General features: G+C 42.8%; 1 protein-coding gene across 2 annotated transcripts; it reads right to left on the minus strand.

Annotated features, from left to right (window-relative positions):
* Nucleotides 1-1640: 1640 nt before the first annotated feature.
* On the minus strand, nt 1641-26933 carry STRADB (STE20 related adaptor beta). 2 transcript variants are annotated; one of them, XM_075001737.1, is made up of 12 exons: nt 26800-26933; nt 14898-14953; nt 13999-14079; nt 13497-13596; nt 12594-12715; nt 11164-11272; nt 10560-10683; nt 8073-8244; nt 7457-7561; nt 6196-6413; nt 5572-5614; nt 1641-5086 (listed from the first exon to the last, which is right to left on the minus strand). In XM_075001737.1, exons 2-12 carry the CDS (start codon nt 14907-14909, stop codon nt 4934-4936), a joined length of 1239 nt encoding a protein of 412 aa, XP_074857838.1. In that variant the 5' UTR covers nt 14910-14953; nt 26800-26933; the 3' UTR covers nt 1641-4933. The 2 variants fall into 2 exon arrangements, with proteins under 2 accessions (XP_074857838.1, XP_074857839.1); XM_075001738.1 differs by lacking the exons at nt 14898-14953; nt 26800-26933 and having other exon boundaries at nt 13999-14091.
* Between the last annotated feature and the right edge of the window lie 28 nt (nt 26934-26961).

The raw sequence follows: 26961 nt of genomic DNA on the forward strand, positions 1-26961 counted from the left end.
TCGTAACCATGGGGAAGACATGGTGGATGAGGAAGAAGAGACTGGAGAGCAGGAGAATACAGCAGCTGGGCTCACCGACAGCAACAACCTGTTTTTTAACTTTGGAGCTAATGTCTTCTTCCCAGGACATTTTGCTACTGGACGCTAATGGTGGGGAGCCCACCTCTGGTGAGTCCTCATTTTTAATCATGCTACAAGTGGGTTAAGGCAATTGGGTGTGATCTGTGGCAGATGCTGTACTCACACAGATGGGGCGGGGGGGGGGGCCCTGAAACAAGTTATTAATGTATTTGGGGATGGAGCAGGCATCCTCCCTGCATATCTCCATAAAGCTCTCAGCCAGGTATTCTTTAATCCTTCTCATAAGGGTTTTGGAGAAGCCTGCCTTATTCTGACCTCCTCGATAGGACACCTTTCCATGCCAAGCTAGCAGTAAGTAAACTGGCATCACTGCAGCACAGAGCAATGCAGTATACTGACCACCTTGGCTACGTCTACACGTGCATGCTACATCGAAATAGCTTATTTTGATGTATCGACATCGAAATAGTCTATTTCAATGAATGTCGTCTACACGTCCTCCAGGGCTGGCAACATCGACGTTCAACTTCGACATTGGGCAGCACCACATCGAAATAGGCGCTGCGAGGGAACGTCTACACGCCAAAGTAGCACACATCGAAATAAGGGTACCAGGCACAGCTGCAGACAGGGTCACAGGGCGGACTCAACAGCAAGCCGCTCCCTTAAAGGGCCCCTCCCAGACACAGTTGCATTAAACAACACAAGAGCCACAGAGCCGAGAACTGGTTGCAGACCCTGTGCATGCAGCATGGATCCCCAGCTGCGGCAGCAGCAGCCAGAAGCCCTGGGCTAAGGGCTGCTGCACACGATGACCATAGCGCCCCGCAGGGGCTGGAGAGAGAGCGTCTCTCAACCCCTCAGCTGATGGCCACCATGGTGGACCCCGCTATTTCGATGGTGTGGGACGCGGATCGTCTACACGTGCCCTACTTCGACGTTCAACTTCGAAGTAGGGCGCTATTCCCATCCCCTCATGGGGTTAGCGACTTCGACGTCTCGCCACCTAATGTCGATTTCAACTTCGAAATAGTGCCCAACACGTGTAGCCGTGACGGGCGCTATTTCGAAGTTGGCGCCGCTACTTCGAAGTAGCGTGCACGTGTAGACACGGCCCTTCTGTCCACACTCAGTCAGCATCTGTTCCTTATCTCCATGTGGAATTAAAAGAACTCAAATTTCTGGAACTTGTTTGCCTCTAGCCCCTTCATTTATTGCCTAGATCAGGGTGAGCAAACTTTTTACATTGGGCCCCATTTTTCATCCCTGCAATTAGCAGGGGGTCCCCAACCTGTCTAATGTAATCCAAACTGATGGAAATTTCACTTATGTTCATATAAAAAAAAAACCCCTTTCAGCATGTGTAGGAAAATAAGTATGTAGAATGTAAAAACTTTATTAATCAGCACATAAATGTGAATACACAGACATAAAACAGTAATATATTTTAACATTTTTAGTGCGATGGATGAGCCTGACACCCAGCAGCTGATCGTGCTGCAGCCCTTCCCTCTTACAAAATGTCATGCCCCCCCCACCCCCCGTGCCCTGCCCACCCACTGTGCTCAGCCCAGCCTAGATAACTGATGTAGACTGAACAGTCTGCAGACAAGTGCTGGCAGAACTAAAGTAGAATGGGCTTTATTCTGCTTTTAAGCATTCATGACAGTTTCTGATAGGGGAAGGATCCAGTTCAGCATCCAGTAATTTCAAATACAGCATCAAGCCTTCCTATGCAACTGGTGTTTAAAGACATCATATATACCCCTAGACCAGAGCATCCAACGTTTTTTCATTGTGGAGTGACACAGCAATTTTTTACATGTTCAAATACAAAGGTTGGACACCCCGGTCTTGGGGTATATAAGATGTCTTTAAACATCAGTTGCATAGGAAGGCTTGTTGAATCAGAACAAAAGGAGTTGGCTCAGACTGCCAGCATATACACAAGTTTTACTTTCTTGAATTTTCTGTTGCCAACGTCTGGTAGTTGGAACATGAAAACTCATATGATTTTATACACTTTTGCTATTATAATACTTTTCCAAAAATGTGCCAATATATTTAATTGGTATTTCCCATTTAACATTGTCCTTTCAATAACAAAAATGCATTCTTTCTTCCTTCTCCACAGGTCAGGGTGTTATGATGAAATGGGATTTATTATACTTTATGGCTAATGTTACAGTCACCCTTAGTGTCGGCAGCTTGATGCAAATGAGTAGTCTCAAAAATTCAAAATGGTCTCTCATTTACATGTCTGAGTGGCTCATTTGCATATTCATGACAGAAAACAAGCAGTGAAGATGTGATTCTGCCAACAAATACCCCGTCAGACGCCAGCCCCTTATCCCTGGAAAAAATCAGGGTTAAGGGGATACTGACAAAAGGTGTTTTTGCCAACAAACCACATCCTCACTGTTTGTTTTCTGCAATGAATATGCAAATGAGGTGCTCATATATGCAAATGAGGCCATTTTGAATTTGAGACTGTTCATTTGTATCAAGCTGCTGACACTAGGGGTGAGTGTAGCACTAGCCTATAAGAATAAATTAAGACAACAGACTTGTACTTTTTCATTGTTCTGGTTTTAGAAGTATGAAGCTAATAGATTGTTAGTACTCAATTTTAACAGTTTTGAATAAAGATTCTTCATTTTAAAAGTTATAGAAGTTATTTTGTTAATTAACTTTCTTGGGTATTTTAATTATTCATTTTCCACATACAGAAACCGAAAGAGCACGTAACACCTCTGTAACAAGTAGGTTGCATAGCTCAGTTTATAATAATTATGGACAGCATCTTATTCCACTTATTTTTATACATCCAGTTAATAATGCATGGCACTATTTGTCCAATTGAAAACGTACATGGATTAGCGTAAAATAGTTTGTCAAATATTTAAATAGCCACAGTAATTTCAGTTGTTCCTCATTTTCTAAAAGAACACTTTCAATTACTTCATTAAGAGCGCTATAATGAAGTACAGATGTTTTTAATACATACATTTGTGCACCTATTTTAAAATGTTACAGTTTAATTAGGCTTGACCTACACTTTACAACAGGCCTTCAAATTGAGAGAGGTGGCAAAGGGGACAGTTGCCCCCAAGCCTGGAGTTTTAAAGGGTCCTGGAGTTCTGACCACTGCTATTGCTGCTGAAGTAGCAGTGGTGGCTGGCACTCTGGGCCCCTTTGAAGTGCCATGGTCTGCTGCTATGTGTGGCTGATTGCGCTTGGCCCCAGCCTTGGCCATGCCCCTTCCAGGGGCATGGACTGGGCCCCCTCCCTCTTTGCCCGAGGACCTGCAATGGCTGTAGGTCCTTCTGCTTTACAAATACTAGTATTTGCAAATTATCTGTATAAACGATATGCCACAATTAAAAATAAAGCCCCCAAAACCAGAGAGGAGAAAGACTTTTCATTAATACGAGGGTAAACCCATCCTCTTATTACACTTCAACATGTTCGCTTGGTGGCTAAAATCATGTTAAAATTCCACACATTTTATTTAAGTCAGGAACCAGGGTTAACAGTCTTGTATTTCTGTGATTAAAAACTTGACTAAACCACAATTTAAAGGTAAGACTGTGGCTTTTAAAATAATGGTTTTACTTATTTCTGTTCTGTGAACAATGGTCTATTTTGAAGATTCATACTATGTGTCCTAAAATAATCAAAAACACTGAGGTTCTCTTCAGATTCTGGCAAATGGATGTTGTATTATTTCTTCCGCCAGGACTGAATCTGACCTGTTTGTTTAAACTGGAAGAACCAAATATGAAAGAGGCTCAGGGTTACTAGGCCATAGACAGCAAATAATAAATGACACAGAATACTGGTCCCTGGCTTGCATGAGCTTGTGCTCTTTCAGTGTGATGGAAGGGTTAAGTTCTTTAAAGAAAATCTGCAGTTTGGCTGAAAGAATTTATAAGCCCTTAATAGTACTACATTATAAGTAACTTACCTTTAACTACTTATATGTTCTTTAGTTGTTAATGTACATTGAATGGATATGTCAGAAGCACCAACCATGTTGAGTTAGTAGTTGAGTTTTACCTTACAGTATGATAACTCCTTTGGTAATTGAAAGTGTGAAGCAATAAAGCAGAGTGTTATACCCAGTGTACAATTTTGTACTAAGGCAGGTGCAACTATTGCTACTGTGGAAGAGTGACTATTAGGTTGCAAAATGTGTAGACTTTTCTGGGCAATAGTATTAAGCTGCCAAAATGACTCTGGCTAGTTAAATAAAACCTAAAAGACAGAGTCTTAAAAGATATTAATCGTATGTCAGTAGAATGATACACAAGAACAGCTCAGATATGTGGAGACACATGAGCTTTGGCATTTGCACGTATAGAAACAGATTTAATAAAGTCCTTTATCAAAGGCCAAAAGTGCACCCTCTAAAAGGTTACAAAAAACACTTTGCTCCTTTGAGGACAAGGCAGTAAAAAGAGTTGGTACCATGACACTGGGATTAACAGACCAGCAACTTGATATGAACCTGAACATAATGCTGCGGTATTTGGGAATTCAGGATGGCACTTCATTGCAGTATTCTTCAAGTAGAAGTTCTATGAATAAGCACAATAGCAGATAAGGATATAGAAGCAGACTTCTGCTAAGGAATAGCAGTCCAACGGGGTAGGGAAAGAGAAGGATAAAAAGCATCAATATTCTTAATATGGACTATTTCTGCATTGTGAGGCCTGCTGTATTTTACAGTGCCAGATGTTCAAGTATAGCTCTTGTATTTGTACTTAAACCAATACAAGAAAAAGCAGCGAGTAAAAATCACATTTTCCTTCTTTGAAGCATGAGGGAGGTATGATGGTTTGTCATTGTTCTAAAAGTCCCATTCTGTGTATCTTTCATGTGGGCATACACACCCAGGCTCAGGCCTGATTGCTCTTGAGGGCAGCGGCTGGAATTGTGGTCTTTTGTGTTGGACAGGAGGTGGTAACAATGAAAGTAAGGAACTCCTGGTTTGTTCTTTCACCTGAGGGGGGAAAAACAGTAATGTAGTGCTGGACATACAAGTCCACTGAAAGACACTGTACACCTTTACTAAAAGTGCATGAAAGAGCATAGCATTAGCTTTGTGTGCTATGATGCTGGAGAGGACAGAGTTTGAAACTAGTTTTGGCACTTCAGAATAGGTTCAACATGGAGGTTTGTGAATTTGTAGTCAAAGGACTAGCTTGACTTAAAATGTGTTTTTTAATCAAACTATTCAAATGGTTAAGTTCACTTCAATAAATTTTAATTCTTTAAATAAGTTTTCAAATTGTTTACCAGAGGGCTTGACTGCCATTATGGATTGTAGAGGATATGACATTTTGTAAAAAGCTGTCTGTGGCATCCTGGCTCTTAGAAGAGAATTCCATCTGCTTTTACTTTCATTGTAACCCAACCTTTTAATATTTTGCCATTTACTTAGACTTCGGTTAGTTCATCTAAACGGTAAGAATTTAGTATGCTCACCTGTTTGAAGAAAGTGTGCGACAGCAGACTGCTTGCCGATGGCCTGTATCATAGAATGGAAAACACAATATTATGTTTTGAAAGTAAGTGTTAATATTTGTGGAAGATGTCAGATTGACCATGCACTTGAGGCTCTAGGGTTATTTATCCACTGGACAAGTAGAGCCTGAACAAGCTTCCTTCATTTTTTGCCTCAACTTGCTTGTGAGGGCATTACTAGAGACAATGAGTTCATTGGTCTAAAGCATTTGGTTCTCAGCCTCTACAGAAGCCATAAAGTATAAGAGGCATATATCATCCTGCTGAAATCTAGCAGAATTTCTGGAACTCGCCCTTCTCGCGTTTCCTTGCTGAAAAGTGTTTTTTCATATTTGTTTTTAGAAACCGGCAATTCATTTTCCAAGAAAGCTTCAGACTCAAGTGATGAAATAAGATTTTAAAAGTGTGTTGAAAACTATTTTTCAGACCGAGAGCTGGACTGGCACTTTACAATTCAGTCTTGTGAAAAGAAACCCAGATGCACTTCATCTTAACACTGAATTTGTCATCAGTTTTATATGATTTAGTAAATTCCAAATTCACATTAGGTTATGCAGTGAATATTAGCGTTCATGGGTGAGTTACCTTTTTTCAGGGTCCTGTTGCAAACAGAGCTCTACCAAGTTGTAGAAAGCAGGGGAAAACGTTTTTGAGGATCTCTCACTAGTCATTGTATGTGTCATGCTTTCACCGATGCCAGAATCCACACCTGACTGGGAGGTCTTCATTCTGGATTCTCCACATGGGAAGGTATTTATATCCCAGGGACAGTAAGTGGGACCTTTCAGCTTATGCAGCAGCATCTGGTGGAAGGTGAAAGGCAGTATAAGATTCCAGTGGCTATATAAGCCTCTAGATGCTGTGATGAACTGGTAGTATCTTCATACAATTTGTAAAATCACGTTGATATTATGAAAAACTGTAAGTGCCTGCATGTAGCTCTTCCTTTTCTGACACTTTCTGTAGCAAATTCACAGCAAAGAGCACAGTGGGAAATATATCAGGTTAATCACAGTATTTAAACGGCACAAAATGCTGCAAATCAGCTGCATCCTTGAGAGAAATCTACTTCACCTAGTTCCCTGAAGAGAGGGGCAGTGGAAGCTTGCCCAAAATACAGAATCAAGGAAGCCAGGGGAAGGGTGCAATGTTAAAAACCAAACCAAACAGGAAAAGGAAGCCATGGACAAGCGACAGCAAGGTCACAGAAGCTGAAGAAGAGATTACCTGCCATGTAATCCCCTGCATGATGCAAAGGATAACCCCATATTCTGGATGCCAGTGTTCCTTAAGGACTCCCAGGGGAAGGTGAGCTAAAAAGTGACACTGGGGTTAAGATGGTTGTCTTATATGGTCTCCTCTCCTCTGCTTTGTATGCTTTAGTATTAAAAAAGTAAATGTGTGTGCGAACTGCTATACAGCTGCCTTATGCCTCTGAGAGTTAAAGTATTAACCAGAAGCCAGATAAGTGGAGTTCTGAAAGAAGGTGTGGGAAGTATAGGGGGGAGTCAAAAGAGACATCATTGTGCCTAGAGGGGCTAAGCCACTGGACAGGCAGTTCCTTCTTTCAGAAGTATATCAGATAGATGTGTGCCTTTGGGTTTGTGTAATTGTGGTAAAAGCTGAACTCTGTTCAGGCTCCAGGAACAGAGTTGGTGTAATAGGATCTTTCAGGAGAGTCAGGAGTTGGAAACTCCTTTGATCCAGAAAGCAGCATGTAAACTTGAAATTAAAAAAGACGCCATTTAATATATTTAGTAGTAACTTTATTATTAGTATCTGTAAGAGAAATAATAGTCTTGTCAATGAAGTTCTGAGAAGGATTTAGATGTGTTTAATGTTTTACCTTTGCACGAGGTATATCTTGAAATGGTACATATCCATTGGCTAATTCACATGCTGTTATCCCCACACTGTAAATGTCAGACTTCAGATTATACCCATACAAATCCTGTGGGAGAGAGAAGGCATTATGTCACCATACTAGGAATTACTGAATATGTACTGCAAAAAGATGCATATTACAGAAACACTGTATGCACAGTACTGTTTCAGGAGCCAGTCCTAATATCCCATAGCCAACAAGTTATGGTCCCTCTGACTGTAAGAGAGATTTAAAGTACACAGTTCTTGTTAATAGATTTCACAGTTGATATTTGGACCAAAGGAATAGTTAAGAGTCAATGCCATTATTTTCAGGTTGCCATGGGGAAAAAAAGCCTGCATCCATTAGGATCTTTTCTTTTTAGAACCTTTGTGACAGACAAGAGGTGAAAGACATGGGCCTGCCATAAAGCCTCAGTTTATTTCAAGGTTCTTAAGCAAGCTGTATATGAAATTTAGTTTGGAAGCTGCACACGAATCCTTTATGGTCGTTTCACAGACTTACTAAATAAAAGATTTTAAAAAAGGAAACCAGCATATCAAGAGACTCAAGGCAAAAGGAACTGGTTTATACTGACCTGCCTTAGTAGCTCAGGACTCAGCCAAGGAAGCACTGAAGTACTAAAACGGGGGAAATCATACACAACCTTTGACCTCTGTCCATTGTTAATTAAACTGTAAAGATTTTTTAAGCCAGACAGAGAAACCAGACCATCCCCTGAAATCAGAATGTGGCTAGCTTTAATATTCCTGAAACAAAGTGAGAAAATGTAGTTATAAAAATCACTCAGATTAATGTTACTTATTGCTACAATAGAAAGCCTGCTATATGTTCATAAAATACTTACGAGACAGTCTGACCCACATCGTCATACTATAGCCCACCTTGAGAGGCATGTTAAAGATGGGCGAAGAGAAATTGGATAAACATTGACTCTCTTACCCAAAATGCACAGTTAAAAAACCCTGACTTTGCCATGTGAATCCTTTAGATTGTGTTCATTCTAAGAAGTGCCTCCCTGGAAGAGTTTTGAAACACTGTTTGAAAAAGCTGATATCAAACCTAAGGTCCTGCATGCCACCATAACCATATCCCCATTAGCATTCACCTATGCTGGCGCACTTGTATTATAATACAACAAATTAAACTTTCCTCAATATTCAGTTTTGTTTGTAGCCAAATATTCCCCAATGAAGGAGATAGTCAAGCCAACATGTGTGTAAAGTATACATAGGTCCTCTGCCTGTGTTAGTGAACATGGTACTCTAGCATCTGCAGTCATTGTGTACAGTGAATGGCGGTAAAGGTGCATCTAAAGGAGCTATGTCAAGAAAAATTAGGTGTACGGCCTGGGGCATCTGCATAGAAGGGAGGTCAATGAGAAATATTTGGTTTATAATGGATTTGAGGGATAGGGAAAGAAACATTTGCCAAAATCTACTGTGAAGTTAAGATACATGAGGCTGTTATCTCTAGTCAGGTTGGGTCTTTAGCTGGTACTTGGCAGTTTTCATGTCAGATATAGCGAACACTGTATGAGACAACAGACAGAAAGAATGGATGTTGAATATTTCGAAGGTGGGCAGAAAGCTTTCTGTCTACAGGCTGAGATGAACAATGAGATGAAATCTAAGGTTTATTTTCAAATTATTCCTCTGCATTTCAAGACTTGCCTTATTTTTAAATCAGTAATTTCCTCAGTAAGCCCTCTTTTTAGTTTATGGTAACCATATTTCCAGTTTCGAAGCAGCATCATAATTCCACTACAAATTCCTGGTAAATTCACCATTTGGCAGAAGCTCAAAGACCCAACAAAACGTTTGCTTAAGACCAGCCAGTTCTTGGGGGTAAGAATTTGTGTGCAAAACTTGACTTTTACGAAAAACCATGAAGTCAAATGTAAAATAGTCACAACTAGCATATGACAAATGTGGAGCTTCTGGACAAAGTTGTCATTTTAAAAATAAAATATCAGGAGAAGCTCAGGGTTTTTAGCAGTTTTTGGGAAAAGCAAATAAAAAAAGGCTTTTTAGAGTTCTCAAGTATCAGAGGGGTAGCCGTGTTAGTCTGGATCTGTAGCAGCAACGAAGGGTCCTGTGGCACCTTATAGACTAACAGAAAAGTTTAGAGCATGAGCTTTCGTGAGTTAACTCACTTCTTCAGATGCTGGTCAGCATCTTTTAAGGATGCTGTGGCATGACTTTTCAAGTGTCAGGTTTCTAATCTTAAGAAAAAAGTTACAACTGTAACGAGGAAGTCAGTGCTGCAACTTGTTGACTGATATACTGTGGTTAGCATGCATATATATAAAGTTGATAATACTGCCCACAATATGAATTCCAAGCATTTCAGTATACATAATATTAAGCATTAATATAGCAGTTATATAGCCCAAATTGACATGAACCTTTATAACAATTCTGTTCATGTATGCTAAGTATTCCATAACAGCTTGCATTAGCTAAAGTAAACTGTGGCTTAAGAAAACAGGAAAACTGTCAGTATCAGGACATTTAATTGTTTTGTCATAGCAACAGAAAGGGATTTCCCCTCACAAACCTATTTATCCTGGTGCAGGCCTAGGAGGTGTTTTTACATCCTCAGAACCTGGAATGCATGGGTTCAGAATAAGAAATAACTGGGTACCCCATGGTACCAGAAACAGACAAGATGAAAAGTCAACCCAGTTTCAAGGGATGCAGATAGTATCTTTTTTCTGGTAAATATATTATGAAGGATGACTTTAGGAATGTAACTTTGGGGAGCACAACTTCCATGTAATGGTGAATGTAATATGACTGCACATGACGACCCTTTGGAGACTGGAGATTGTAAAGGACCTTTTCCTGTACCATATTAATACATCTGACAATGATTTTTTGGCTTTGTACTACATTTCATAACAAACCAAAGCACAGCAAACACCTGGATGTTTGGGGATGTCAGGCCAAAATTTTTGTGCACCTGCACAGCAATAGGCTTCTGGTAAACTGAATAGTAGACTAATGACCAGATTCAGTTTGGAAGCTTGCGTGTTGCTTATATGGTATTAATTGTCTCATACCTGTGAATGTAACCATTTTGGTGCATGTAATTTAACCCTCTAACTGCACCAAACAGAATGTTTCCTATCAAATCTTCAGTCATTCCTTCAGGGAAGTAAGTCCTCAATAGGTGACTAGCTGAATCTGAAAAGAAAATCATGCTAAGAATGCAGATCTTGCTATGTACAGATCTTTATTCCTGCTATAATATAGCACTCTCTTCAATGTGCACATACCCTCTAGGAGAAACATGGTTCTCTCTTTACAATTACTTGTATAGGCAGGCAGTTGCCTAGGAAAAAAGTCACCTCCCAGTCTGTCACTGAAAGAAAGTGATTCTTCCAGTAGCAAAAGATGAAGTCTACCACCTTCTAAATCATGAACTGGAAACCTCCCATTTCACCCCATCCCCAATTCACAATGCCTGTTATAAGAAGCAAAATTCACAAATCTGAGATAAAGGAAGTAAGACACATCCAAATTCCACAAAAGAAGTGATGCCGAAAGTAAAGAGGGTCTGTCTTTCAGTCTTCCCTAGCCACAGGCTTGGAGCTAGGGACTGATCTATCTAATCCAGAGTTAATTCAGTAAGCTTTTCCCCCAAGTTGTAGTTACAATTCTTACTGTAGGCCATGAATGGAGAGATGACCCAAAGCCAGCTGCCAGAAGTAAACACTGTCCATAATGTCATTATGTTTGGGTGCTGGAAAAAGTGGGATAGCACCACCTCACTCTAGAGAATTAAACAAAAGGGAGTTATTTGGAAGATAATTTCCTTGACAAAATCCTTAACTACAACAGGTCCTCAATAACTTTGAAAAAAATGTCCATTTTGTAAATATAGTTCTACTAGCTAACAAGTTTGGAGTCAAACAGTGTAGACTGCAAATGATTTGCACAACTTGCAATGAAAATTTCTAATAAATTGTTGAAGCTTTCAGTGTTTAAGGCTGGGTCTACACATGCCCCTTCCTTTCGAAAGGGGCATATTAATGAGCAGGTTCGAAAGATGCTAATAAGGTGCTGCAATGAATATGCAGTGCCTCATTAGCATAATGGCGGCCGTGGCGATTTGAAAGTGCGGCTTTTTGAATCATGTGCCGCCCATGCAGACGGGACCTTCCGAAAGGACCCTCCCCCCAGTTTTCGAAAGCCCTTCTTCCAATCACAGATGGGAAGAAGGGCTTTCAAAAACTGGGGGGTGGGGTCCTTTCGGAAGGTCCCGTCTCCACAGGCAGCCCGCGATTCGAAAAGCCGCACTTTTGAATCGCTGCAGCCACCATTATGCTAATGAGGTCCTGCATATTCATTGCAATGCCTCATTAGCATCTTTCAAACCTGCTCATTAACATGCCCCTTTTGAAAGGAAGGGGCACGTGTAGACCCAACCTAAGTGTAAGTCTACACAGCAAAGTTGTTTTGAAATAACAGCCATTCTTTCGAAATAATTTCCCTAGCGTCTACACAACGCAACTGCTATTTTGAAATAATTTGAAATAGCGGTTGGCTTATTTCAAAATAGGTAAACCTCATTCTGTGAGGAATAGTGCCTATTTTGAAATAACTATTTCGAAATAAGGGGTGTTTAAACAGGGAATAGAACCTATTTAGAAATAAGCCATATTGCGTCCAATGGCTCTATTTCTGTTGTGTGTAGATGCTGTATTTGGAAAAAGCTAAGTAGTATTTTGAAATATATTTTGGGTGTAGCAGTGTTATTTCAAAATGCAACATTCTGGAGTAACTCTACCGAAATATCTTATTTCACACTAACACTGCTGTGTAGACATACCTGAACAGAACTGTTGTTTACTTGTTAATTCTCAATCCTTTTTTCTAGTGAAGAGTGTAGAGTTTGTTTCAGACTGGAATTCCTGCATGATCAGAAAAACTGTTGTACACCAGAAAACTTCACTTGAATCTCTGCCTTACAAGGGAGCCACTTAACTTAGTTTGCACCAATTCATACAACAAGGCTACTGTTTAACTGCAAGATATAATCACATACATTATAGTTCCAGTGTCAGATGTTTATATAAATCCCACTGTTTTACCTGTAAAGCTTTCAAATGTTCCTCAGAACAGCTTTCTAAATCTGTGATCCTTACAGCCACGGGAGTTCCTGTAGGTGTGTGTCGGGCCAGGTAGATCGAAGTTAAATTATTAAATCCTCTTCCTGGAACCAGAAACAAGCCATTTGTCTTTCATTACCATTATAGAAGGTAGTTTTAAAAAGAACCAACTCACTTAATAGTCACACAGTTTTACATTTTTAACAGAAATATGCCTTGCTGACTGCACTGAATCTTTGGCTTTAAGGTTGAAGTTAACAGTGCATGCTTACATGTAACATCAGCCAGAAAACTAGGCAAGCCATGGTTCTTACTTTTGTTAAGTCTAATCAGAATTCTCTAAACAAGCTTTATTTCTCAGGACTAACAAAGTGTCTTACAAATGCCAACTACGTAGCTGATGTTCAACTTAAAAGAGCTACCACCAGGCAGCACTCACCCTAAACATGGTGCTGCATTTTTAAGACCATCTACCAGGCATACTGCCTAATAAGAAATTTAACCCTGTTAAGTGGGAGAGCTGCCAAAACAGCAGTCCTGATTTGCTCTCTACTAGGTATTATTTTTAAGTAACAAATTAAGAGAGTGGTCATTTATTTAAAAAAAAAATTAGCAACAAGATGAAAAATCTTTTCAAGTTGGAACAGAGATCATATTCAGGCACATTTTTTGTATCGTTGTGAATATCTATTGTATTTTTAAACATTAAGTCATGTCACAACACCAGAAAAACAATCAGGTAAGATCAGAGGACAAGAAGTGTGCAAACATTTAGTGATATCTTAAAATAGTCTTTGGTGACTCAATAGCAAGGACAAATATACACATTTGTAGGAAAAAAAATCATCTATGGGCAAAATACATTTCAGCATAGAACTACATTACCTATTTCTACCTGGAGTTCATAATGAGAGACATCAGAAGAACAAAGTGCCATTTCATCTCTTCCAGATGGATGAATCCAGGATAACTCAGGTTCATCTGCCTAGTAGTGAAAGGACTTAGTTTTAATATTGGTACACACATTTGTGTTTGTATATGAGTATATATAAAAACAAATGCACACTAGTGAAAGTGTGTGTGAAATCAAGCACTCACATTTTGAGAATCAAGAAATTAAGGTTTCTACCACAGCATAAAACTTGAAGACATTATTCATTCTGAATTTTGCTAGTATAGATTGAAGAGTAAGTAATTTGGTTTTAGATGCAAGAAAAAGTGGAATGAAAATACTACATATTTTACTTACAAGACTGCCATGTTAATATTACACTGGTAAGCTTAATCTTTGGAAGCACCTGATTGAACAGTGCTTGTTTTCTTGACTTTACATTTTTCCACTTAATTATGCAAGTTAACTCTTATTTCAATTTGAATTTATTCTTACCAAGTATTGATGGATGCTATTTTCAGATTGCTTTTCTGATCTGATAGATTCAACTGTTGTCCGCAGAATACAGGAACAATCCTTGAGATACATATACTACATCAGTAAGTGAACTGTAATGGATGTACTAAAATCAGTTACCCAAAGCCACATTCCAGTTGTCCAGGACCACATCAAAAAGAAACTGTGCATATCATGTTAATGAAGTGGTTCCCAAAAATTATGCTTTGCCCCCTTTAATGTGGTCTGCCCCTTTCCCCAGTAGTCAGGGTGGGATCCAGTTGGAGCCAGAGCTGGGGCAAGCCCCACTCAGAGCCAGTGCTGCAGCTGGTGATGCGGTCTATGCTGGAGCAGTGCTGAGGGCAAAGTGGGGCTGGGTGACACCTCCTCCCCGCTTTTCGGAGAGGCAGGCCTGGGCCACACCACACCCCTAAAACATTTCTCCAATCCCCCCAGTTTGGGTATAAGTAAACTAAGGAACAGAGAAAGTGGAAGAATCCCCTAAGAACAGTAGCATTTAAGGGCCCAATGCATTTACCCACTTCTATGCCCTACCTTTCGTAGTGGAGAAATAGATTGTATAAAATTTCAAAACTGTTTATGGTTCTTCTTAATTTAAAATTAGTGAGCCCCACTCTAGTATGAGTGAGCACCAACAGACTAATTAGCTCTCTAAACTATTGCATGGTGCTAGAAGAAAAACCTGCACTCTCCTGAACACTTTGCTTGTGCATCTATATGAGGAATTTGTTATTGTTTATTGCACGAATAGAGTTTTCCCTCAGCAAATAGCAAGGCATTTGAACAGAGGTTTTATTTCAGTTAGATTTATGGCTGAATTGCAAGGTGCTACTGTGAGAATTATGGCATAATATAAGCCCCATTAGATGTAGACTTACCAAACAAGACATGGAACTGCTTTAGTTCAGGGAAAGGTCACACATATCCATTTAGCCTAAAAATAAAATATTACAGTTATATCAATGCTAAAAGGAAGTCAACCTATGGTACTCTTTACCAGAAGATATTGTGAAGGTCAAGACTGTAACAGGATTCAGAAACAACTAGAAAAGTTCAAGGGAGGATAGGTGCATCAATTGAAGTGTGTTTAGCCTGTTTGCCAGATGCTGGGAATGTATCAATTTATTGTTCATTCCCTCAGATGCACCTGTCAGAAGACGGGATATTGGCCTAGGTGGACCATTGGTCTGAGTTAATATAGCTGTTTCTGTGTCAACATGCAAGTCAATATTAAAAAAAAAAAAATCACAAGCTAAATGTCAGTTTCTCCTCTTAGTCACAAACTGTGGGAATTCCAACATCTTTTATAAGAAGTTTCACCAAAGCATCCTCCTTGACTACTAATTCTCGTAGTAAGTACATAATGATGAATGCTTGTAATATGGCTGTGTGACTTGCTTATTCTCACCAAAGTTTCAATATACTAGTCTTAAACAGTATATAGTTTCATTGGTCAGACTTGCTCATTGTATCATATAGGAAACCTCATCTTCTAAGCTTAGTCCCCACTTCCAACTCCTGTATCTGGAATCACTCTTTGAACAGATAGATTGTTTACCTAAAAATCAACTATAAGAACAGAGGCACTGAAAAAAAAATGGGGTTATGGATCACTGATAGTGTGTAGGGGGAAAAACCACATTGTTATTCCAAAAGAAAGCTAACTGTGCTAATCAGGTTCCAGAAGAGCTTGCTCTCAAGAAAAGTAAGCCAAAAACTGAATTTCAGAAGTTAATAGAGATGATAACACTGATGTTAGACCCACTTGGAAAAAAAGACCTCAGGGCAACACAATCACTTCACTTTACTTACTTCAAGCTATAAAGACACCAAAATTTGAAAGGAAATTCAACATTCACCACCAACTCCCATGACCAAGAAAATAATTATGCTATTGGATTACTTTGGAAAAATCCGAAAACATGAAAAAACAAGAGTATGATTATATCCCATCTTCAGCTAAAACCTATTCAAGTTGATAAATTGTACAGTGGAAGTAACAGAATTACTTTAACAAGTGCTGTTTTTCTAACTTTCTATCATTCTCAGCTGAGTTGGTGACCACTGCTAACTAGAATTAGATTCCATTTTGATGTGCAATGTGTGGAAGGAATCAGCCTGTCATGGGCAGTACAAAGATGCTCATTCTGTAGTGTGATAACACTGCACTGAATAGTGAGAGCTGTTGACTATAACTATGTTTCTCTAAACAAAAGCTTTCTGTTGTAATTATTCTGTTGTCCCTAATATTTACTTGATAGGGATTTGTAAACTTGTTAAAATGCCCCAAAAAACTTTTTTTTTAAAAGTCAGGTGGGAGATTGCTTGAAAGAGCATAGCCTAATTTTTTAGCTATTAGCTAATTTTCTCCCCAAAATTTTCACTAACCACCAACCACTGGTTCTTGAATGTATACAATTAAATCTGATGCAAGGAGAGATTTTCAAAAAGGCAACACAGAAGAAATCACAAGTATTCTTGGAACATGAGGATTTTTTCCAGAAATGCTTACAGCAGGATGTCATTATTATATCGTCTGCATATTAATTACTTCTATAGAGTCCCTTCATCTAAGTTGAAATTGCTCTAATTGGAATCATGAATGACAGAGAGCATCCTTCTCACTACTATGATCCTAATTTTGTTCCTTGTTCCACACTCGACCTGTTCTTCCTCCTGCCTCTTTTTTTGTTTTTGTGTGTGTGTTAGGATGGAGTATCTGCTGTAGTTTGTTATCCTCTGATCAACCTTTTGTTCTTGTAGAGATTTATACATTCTTTCCCATGGTTCTTCTAGCCCAGTATCACATCTTGCAACAATGGCCAGTGCCAGCTGCGTCAGAGGGAATTAACAGAACATGGCAATTATGGAACGATCTGTCTGTCCTGTCATCCAGTCCCAACTTCTGGCAGAGATTTAGGGACACCCAGAATATGGGATTGCATCCCTGATCATCTTGGCTAATAGCTCCATGAAATATCTTTTTCAAGAAAAACAAGCAAAACACTTATACTTTTGACTGTCACAACATCCCCCCAGAAATAAGCTCCATACATCAGCTGTGTATTGTGTGAAGAAATAATGCCTTCTGTTTGCTGCACACCTACTGCTTGTTAATTTCATTGTGTGATCCCAGTTTCTTGTGGTATATGAAGGGGTAAATAACACTTCCCTGTGCACTTTCTCCACACCATTCATGATTTTATAGACCTCTCTCATATTTCCTCTTAGTCTCTTCCAAGCTGAACAGTCCTAATCTTTTTAACCTCTCCTCATGTGGAAGTTGCTCTTCTCTTTTTCCAGTTGTAACATATCTTTTCGGAGATGGGGCAGCTAGAACTACATGCCATTTTAAAGGTATGAGTACAGATTTATTTAGTAGCATGATATTTTCTTTTTATTATCTGTATCTTTCCTATTGGTTCCTACCACTCAGATAGCTCTTTTTGACTTCTGCTACACACTGAGGCAGAGGTTTTAAGAAAACTATCCACAGTGCCTCCAAGTGAGTGGTAAAAGCCAATTTTGACCCCATCATTTGTATGTTTTCCAATGTGCATTACTTTGCACTTATCAGCACTGGCGTTCAGCTGCCATTTTATTGATTCATCATCCAGTTTTGTGAGATCCTTTGGTATCTCTTTGCAGTTTTTGTTTTTCTTTTGTTCTTGTTAGTTGTTGGACTAGAAATAGAGTGATAGTGCCTACATGATTATGTTTTAGTCACTAGTACAAATTACCCTTAGTAAAGCAAACCACCATTTGTAAAAAAGTTGGAGAAACACAAAATATATCAGCTTATTACTCAGTTTATTGGGGTCTTTGTTTTTATTATAATATAATGTATCAAATTTGAAAATGAACTCCAATTCAGATGTCACCCTTTGTAATCTGGCATTAAAGTTTCTTTGTTTTAGAATGTAGGCTTTCAAGTCTTGAATGCTATGGCCTGCTTGACTGAAATGCTCATTGGCAGTTTTGTGTGTATTCACATTCCTAATGTCTGACTTGGGTCCACTGAAGTGATTGTCCAGTTTGTCCAGTAAACACAGCAGAGGGGCATTGCTGGCACATGATGGCATACATCATATTGGTGGAAGTACAGGCATATGAGCCCTGGATTGCGTAACTGAGGTGGTTAGGTCTAGTGATGGTGTCTCCAGTATAAATATGTGGACAGAGTTGTCTCAAGTTTGATGCTTTACACCTCGGACTCAGCAAAGATATCAATTATTTTACGCATCACAAGGACAGTTTCCCCATCTTTGATATTTGTAGTGATTTCAGGCAGACCATTTAACTTATTAGACACTTGCAGTGAGTAGTTTTCTTAACCCCCTCCCCCCTCCTTCTGTCCCATGTAGCTGATTTAACTGTTTTACTTTCGTTTTTTTTCCCCTCTTTGTTAAATTCTCTTCATCTCAGTTTTCATTTAGGAGAATTTCCCAATCTGAAGAAGTGAGTCTGTCCCACAAAACTCATCACCTAATACATTATTTTCTTAGTTTTTAAAGTGCTACAGGACTGCTTTTTTGCTTTGTGATGATACAGACTAACACGGATACCTCTGTGACTATTCACCAAGCAAGGCATACTGGTAAAAGGTTGTGCTTAGTCATCCTTGTGATTCACATTAATATTTCTTTTTAAAGCACACTTGGCCACACTTATAACCAATGAAACTCTATTGACTTGAGTAAAATTACATCCCCCTATGTTAGAGATGTATTTTCTGCCAGGGCAACCTAACCAGAGATTCAGTGAGTGGATATAATTAGGGCATTTCTATACTTGCCATTTAAAGCAGGAAAAGTCCGTTTTTGAGGAAAAAGTCCCATTTTTGCACAAAATCAGGAGAGCATCTACACTCGTCAATGCCATTTTACACTGAAACTCAGAACTTTCACTGCAAGAAGAAACCCACCAACATGAGAGGCCTATGGCTTTTACATGTGAAGCTTTTTGGTGATGTGCAATCAAAGACACGTACATGCTGTACACAGAGCTTGTAGCCTCCTTAGGATATCCTGTAGTATTTAGGTGACTAATCAGCACCTTCTATGCTCTGAGTCCAAGTAAACAGATGTGCACCTCTCCTCCTATAAAGTCCCTAGAACTTTGAAACTCCCCTTCCTATTTTCTTGACGAGTGCTTACAGAACTGTCCCCAGCAAGGCTGGTGCCATACACAGTTCACCACCTGCACTACCCATATGGGGCAGGTGGGAGTTGTGGAGCAGAAGCAGCAGGCACAGAAGCACAGCATAGCAGAGAGGTTCACCTGCAGTCTCGGGGGAGCAGGCGGGAGGCATGGGTATCAGTGAGCAGCATGAGCCTGCAGGCTGGAGGATCTAGCAGGGGAGGAAGAATGCATCACCAGCCAGTGAAAAGTAGCGTTTTCCTCTTCTGCCCTGGGAGGGGAAAGCACTGCTTCTCTCCAGCTGGCAGTGTGGCTGCATACTGCTCCTCCTGAGCCCTCCAGCCCGCAAGCTCATGCTGCTCACTGCCACCTAGTGAGCAGTGGTTGGGCACAGCCCTTTGGGACACTAGCTGGGGTATGGAAGTGACTGCATGAGCCAACACTGAGCCAATGGGGTGGAGGCACTGAGCAGGGATGGGGCCAGCTGCAGAAGCCGAAATGCAGCATGCAGCAGCTATTAGGGCACCAGCAAATGTGGGACAATTTGGTGTCCCAAATTTTGTGGTGCTCCACAGCTGCATAGTTCATCTATTGATTGGGGCAGCCCTGAGCGCTCCCTTATCATCTGGCCTGGTGACAATGCTTGCTCCACAAAGCAAAGGATCCCCTCCTTGCAGCAATGCTGAGTTACAGGAGCTGACAAGTGTTTGAGGGGAGGGGGTGCTGAAGAGACCCAGGATACCCTGTGATCACACACTCCCACCTCACTTCCCATGAAAGGTGCACCTTTTCCCATAATACAAGAACTAGGGGACACCAAATGAAATTGATGGGTAGTAGGTTCAAAACTAATAAAAGGAAATTTTTCTTCACACAGCGCACAGTCAACCTGTGGAACTCCTTGCCCGAGGAGGCTGTGAAGGCCAGGACTCTATTAGGGTTTAAAAAAGAGCTTGATAAATTTTTGCAGGTTAGGTCCATAAATGGCTATTAGCCAGGGATAAAGTATGGTGCCCTAGCCTTCAGAACAAGGGCAGGAGATGGATGGCAGGAGATAAATCACTTGATCATTGTCTTCTGTTCTCCTTCTCTGGGGCACCTGGCATTGGCCACCGTCGGCAGATGGGATGCTGGGCTCGATGGACCTTTGGTCTGACCCAGTATGGCCATTCTTATGTTCTTATGTGGGATTGCTGTCCTCAAAGTGCTGCTTTCATCAGCAATGAAAATGCTGCAAATGTAAAGACCTTTTGAAGCCTGTGACCCTTAGTGAGTACACAAACCAGAGCTTTTCTTTTAGTGGTTCACTACCACAGTGAAACTGAGAGCACTAAAACCACAAGTGCAGACATAGCCTTAGAGACTACTGCACACACAAATTACAAAACACAAGCTCGTTTAAAGTTTTCCCACTGCATTTTAATTCCAAACTTTAAAGCAGCAGTGATACTGAATTTAGGGTGACATTTTAGGTAACACGAGTGAGGGGGGGAAAACCTAAAGCCTTCCCTAAGCCAAACAAGCAAGGGGATTTCAAATGGACTGCGACTTTGTTTCTGTTATCTTTGTTTATTTAAATTCATTTGGCAAACTATGTTGACACAAGATGATTTCTAAGAAATGAAAAACTTCTGCTGTCCACCACCATATTTCTGCCTGAGTACGTCTGTTTGCTGCTAGAAAATAAAGCATCACACTTTCCACTTATCTCAAACTTCTCCCTTTTCTCCAGACAAACTTCTGAAATTATCATGTACAGATTGAAAGCGTTCACAAGTGCCTCCAATGCATAGTTAAAATAATAATACAAAAAAGACATAGGATTTAACTCAGCACTGCTTAGGGACTCCAGATATGAATAAAAATAACTAAATAAGCATTTAGAATTCATATGGATTTATAACTTCCAGAGACTTCTATGGGGTTGAATTTGTTAATGTTTATTTTGTATCACCTGAATTTGTACAGTCGAGGGTGAGTGTCTACACTGGCATGTGAAGTCAATGGAGTGCATCCCCACTGAGTGGGGCAGCTTTGACTTTGTCAGCAATGCACCATGAGTACCTATGCTACAGTTCCTGCTGCCCCCTTGCATTGTGGGTTAAGCTCTCAGTGTCTGACAGGACAAACAAGCATTATGGGGGTTCTGGGTGTGGTGTTAGCCTCCGATAGTGCACTTGTCTCCTCTCCCTCCCTTTGGAAAGCAACAGCAAAAAGTGTTTTCATGCCCTTTTTATCATACCCATGCAGATGTCATTGCAAGGCTAGCATGGAGCCTATTCAGCTTCAAACTGTTCTGGCAAGTATTACGAGCACATGCACTCTGCTGTGATATGTGCAGACCCTAAGCAGCCGTCAGAGCCATGAAGACTCTGGAGCAGATGTAGACATGCACAAACGTGAAACACTGGTGAGGCAAAAACGGGAGATGTTGGCTGTACTCAATGGGTTGTACACAGTGGCGCACTAGATACAATGCCATGAAGCAAGCTCAGACTGGTGGGACCACATTGTTTTGGAGGTATAGGATGATCAGCAGTAGCTACAAAACTTCTGCATGTGTAAGGCCACTTTCTTGGAAATTTGCAAATTCCTTCCCCATGCCCTGAAATGCTGCAATGCCAAAATAAGACCTGCTCTAACAAAAGTGGCAATAGCCCTGTGGAAGCTTGCAACATCAGACAGCTAGTGGGCAATCAGTCTGAAGTGGGTAAATCTACAGTGAGGGCTGCTGTGATTCAGGTAGCCAAGGCAATCAATACACTTCTACAGTGAAGGACAATGACTGTGGGAAATCTGCAGCTCATAATGGATGGTTCTTCATGATGGGGTTCCCTAACTACAGCTGGCCAATAGATGGAATGCATATCCCTATCTTGGCACCACCACCTTGCCACAGAGTACATAATTCACCAGTGGGTACTTGATGGTGTTGCAGGCATTGGTGGATCACAATTGTCATTTGACTGATGTCAACATGGGGTGGCTAGGAAAGGCGCATGATATGCACATCTTTAGGAACTCTTGCTCTGGTCAGAAAGCTGCAGAACAGAACTTTCTTCCCAGACCAGAAAATTACCATTGAACACATGGAGATACCAATAGTGATCCTGGGTGATCCAGCTTACCTCTTACTACCTTGGCTTATGAAGCCATTCACAAGTAGCCTGGACCACAGTAAGGAGCAGTTCAACTACAGGCTAAGCAAATGCAGAATGTTAGCAGAATGTGCATTTGACCATTTAAAAGCCAGGTTCAGGAGCCTCCTCACTCAATTTAAACTCAGCGAAAGCAATATTCCCTTGTGGTGGCAGCCTCATGTGTGCTCCGTACTTTATGTGGGAGTAAGGGGGAAAAAATTAATGCCTGGCTGCAGGGCCGAGGCAGATCACCTGGCCACTAATTATGAGCAGCCAGACATCAGGGCAATAAGGAGAGAACAGTGAAGGGCCCTGCTAGGGGCTTTGAAAAACAGTTTTATGAATGACCAGACAGCAACATGACATGACTGTCATGTCTGTTGCTGTTAGGGAGATGCCCACTCTACGATGTGTGCTGGCCTCTAAAACCTGTAAAACCGCCCTCCCCACATGCAATACAATTAAGACACTGTTTTTGTGAGCTTAATCATTTTTACTCAGGGAACAGTAAAGGTGTTCATGACAGGAGCTTCCAGGTGGGTAAGCAAGGTTAAGAGGCATTTGCTATTACAGGTGGAGGGAAATGCCAGCCTTCTGCTCTGAGAAGCATCCCCGAGACTGGAATGCACGGATGCCCTAGACTTCTTCCCCTCACCTCCCATTCTAGGGTGCCACACTATGAGGAGGGCATGTGGTTCATCATGGGCTGCAGTGGGTCTCTGTGCTCTTGTACCAGGCACCTCAAGAGCTCTGTTTGCTGCACCATGAACATCAACATCTCCCCCTGGGCCTGGACTTTGAGCTCTTTAAGTGTTCTCTGGTCCTCTCCATCTGTCCTCCTCTCCTCTAGCGTGGTTCTCCTCCAGTCACTTAACTGTGCTCTGTCCAAGCAGGCAGCTTGCACACATTCTAGGAACATATCTTCCCACGCTCATTTTCTCCTTCAGATCTGTGCCAGTCTAGCAGCTGCAGGAGAGGGGGCTGAGTGGTGGCCAAGCCCACTGTTGCCCGTAAGGCAAGAAAACATGAATTTATTGTAGATGAAGAATTTCAGGAAAGAACCTCTGTGGAACACAACAGGGATGTGTTCTGTGAAAAGACAAAATCTGGCGTTTAAGCATCCTCTGGGCAGCAGATTCTACAGAGAGATCTTAAGGGACTCACTTGATGCAGGTTGCTTCCAGGCATGGTAAGGCACGGACTGGGGCGTGCTTTCAAGGCTGCGACTGCAAAATCAGTTTCTGCAGCTATGCATGCTGCAAGCAGGTGCCAGGGGATGAGGGGTGGGCACTAAGGGACATGACAGTGACAGTCACTGTGTGCTTCCCCTCTCTGCTTTTCTGAGGCATTGACCCTTGCCTTTGCCTTTGCCTTTCCCCAGGGGTCCAGGTAATGAGTGGGAGGGGGACAGGGCAGGGTAGTGAGGCTTGTGCTAATGGGCCCGGGTGCCTCTCCTGGCCACTGCCTGCTTCTCCCCGTTCTCTTGGGACCGTGAAAGTTTCCCTTCCCCCAGCAGCCTGGGGAAGGGAAAGGAGTGAGGTGGTCCAGGCACAGGGGAGCAGCCTATGCTATCATAATAGATTAATATTCCTTCCCCTGCTTTCTGTAGGTTGCAAAGAGAGATAGCAGCTTCCTTAGAATAACAAACATTGAAAAGGAACAGGTGCTGACTCAATATGGGCAGAAGGCTGGTCAGTATGCTGCACTGCTCTGTGGTGCAGTGACACCAGATTACTTACTGGTGGCTAGGCAAGGAAAGGTGTCCTATCATGCAGGTCAGAATAAGGCAGACCTCCCCAAAAACCTCCTGTGAGTAACTAAAGACGACCTGTCTGAGTTTTATGGACATGTGCAGAGAGGATGTACCAGACAAGTTAACAAGTTGTTCCAGGGGCCCTGAGCTGTGTAGGTACAGCGCCCACCACAGATCACAGCCCACTGACACAACCCACTTGTAGTATGATTAAAAATGAGAATTTATCAGATGTGTCCTCTCAGCCATCACTTTCTGGCTGTGAAATGTCCTGGGAAGAGAAGATGAAAAAGGTTCCATGACATCAGCTGCTCCATTCCCCTGCTGACCATTGTTCTCCTCCTCTTCTTCATCTGCCATGTCTTTCCTGCTGTTGCCAGAGGCTACCCGAGGCATGTCTCAGGAGGCATTAATGGACTGTTTGAGGACAGTGGTTGGCTCCACCCCTAGTATCCCATGCAGCTATCACAGAAGTGGAACATCCGCGACAATGCTCCAGAACGTCTGTTTGCTTCTTTGTTTGCTGGTACTCCTGCCTGTGCTCCTTTATTTTCATGCAGCACTGCTGGGCATCCCTGGTGTATCCTTTTTCCACTATACCCTCTGATATCTTGGCAAAGGTGTCTGCATTTCTTTTGCTGCTTCATAGTTCTGGCAGTGCTGCTTCATTCTTCCCACCCCAGCAATAAGATGCTGTAATTCAGCTGCAACCCTGAAATGCCCCCACCACTGCTGATCAGTGCAGGAGGAGGCAGGGCATAGACTCCTGTTGCTGGTGTCATCTCTCCAGCTCTAGTAATCCTTCCACCCATGGTGTTTGGGGGTCACCAGACTCCCTATGCCCCCCATGGGTAGCTTCTGTCCCTGGGGGACATGGCTGGAAGAGTAGAGCAAGCTAGGTTTGGGTTCTCGCTCCACTTTCCACTGTTGGCCACGAGTGGGCCTGCTACCCAGAGCCCTCCCAACCATAGGATGAGGTGGGCAGCTGCCCCAGGCCCCACGTTTTTGATGGCCCCACAGTGCCCCCCACAGCTGTTCTATGGATGGGAGGGGGAGGATTACCTGGGGTCAGGGGTTGTGTGCCAGGGGCCATGTAAGACACAAGAACTCCTAGGGACATTTCCTACCCTCCCTGGAGCCTTGGGAAGGCTGAGACATCCTCAGTCGGGGTCTCTGCATACAGCCCTGTCAGCACTGCAACGTTCACAAGCACCAACGCCGTCTCCCAAGCAGGGATTGCCTCTGACCAAGCGCTGCCACCTCTCCCAGTGTACAGTTGGTGAGATTAGGGGCCTGGTTTTCAGACATGACAAACACCCACAACATGACCTAACATTGCAGGAGTTGTGGGTGATGAGTCACAATTTCTAAGAATCAGGTCCCAAGTGACTTGCCTAAAGCCCCACATGAAATCTGTAACCAAACTAGCACTAAAACCCAGATTTCCCACATAGAGTTTTATGGTTAAGGCAGATTTCAACTACATCAGTCACTGCTTAGTTAGGCTTTCAGGGGAGGTGGATATGGCTGGTCACTGGAGACTGACCTGAAGTGACCTCCCTCCCCAAGTATCCTGTAAGGTATCCGGGAGCTGCAATGCTCCTCCTGCACTCCGGCCAAAACTCTAATTACTAAATGGGGGGCTCCCTCATGCCCCTGCCTGTTCCACTGGGTGGCAACCCCAGACTCCCTACCCTTGTGAGCACTAGCTGCCTGTGTCACTACGTCCCTGACCCATCTGGCTATTCCCACTCCCACAGACCTATCATTATCCCTGCCCCATATAGCTGCTCCCTACAGCTACATCCCCCCATCCACAGACCCCCTTATCCCTGCCCTATCCTGCCCCGTCCAGCTATTTCCCCCCCCAACAGGCCCCATTATCCCTGCCTCATCCTGCACTGCTCCCTCCAGCTATACCCCCCAACGCACCCCCTTATCCCTACCCCATCCTGCCCCTGTCCCATGAGCTAGTCCCCCCAATACACCCCCTTATCCCTACCCCATCCTGCCCTGTCCCATGAGCTAGTCCCCCCAACGCACCCCCTTATCCCTACCCCATCCTGCCCCTGTCCCATGAGCTAGTCCCCCCCAACGCACCCCCTTATCCCTACCCCATCCTGCCCCTGTCCCATGAGCTAGTCCCCCCCAACGCACCCCCTTATTCCTACCCCATCCTGCCCATCCCATGAGCTAATCCCCCCAATGCACCCCCTTATCCCTACCCCATCCTGCCCCGTCCCATGAGCTAGTCCCCCCAACGCACCCCCTTATCCCTACCCCATCCTGCCCATCCCATGAGCTAATCCCCCCAATGCACCCCCTTATCCCTACCCCACCCCGCCCCTGTCCTATGAGCTAGTCCCCCAACGCACCCCCTTATTCCTACCCCACTCCGCCACTGCCCTATGAGCTAGTCCCCCCAATGCACCCCCTTATCCCTGCCCCATCCCGCCCCTGCCCTATGAGCTAGTCCCCCCAATGCACCCCCTTATTCCTACCCCATCCCGCCACTGCCCTATGAGCTAGTCCCCCCAATGCACCCCCTTATCCCTGCCCCATCCCGCCCCTGCTTCCTCCACCTATATCCCCCCTAAATGACCCCCTTATCTCCGCCCCGTCCAGCTGCCCCCCCCCAACACACACAACGGACCTGGCACCGCCCCAGCCCCTCCCGCGGACTAGGCTCAGGACGGCCGCAGGCAGCGCGCGCCCAGAGTTCCTCTCCCTCCCGCCGTCTCCCCTCACCTCAGCACGGCGCGGGCGGGCCGGCGGGGCGGACAAGGACCCGCCAGCCCCTCCCTCACTGCCAGAGTCACGGGCTCCTGGCCCGGGCGCACCCGCGGCACAGCCGCTCCGCGACCTCTCTTTGGCAACGGTCTCAAACTTTGAGCTCCGCCCCTCGTCCAG

The sequence above is a fragment of the Carettochelys insculpta genome, chromosome 8 (assembly GCF_033958435.1).
Source record: "Carettochelys insculpta isolate YL-2023 chromosome 8, ASM3395843v1, whole genome shotgun sequence".
NCBI lineage: Eukaryota > Metazoa > Chordata > Testudines > Carettochelyidae > Carettochelys > Carettochelys insculpta.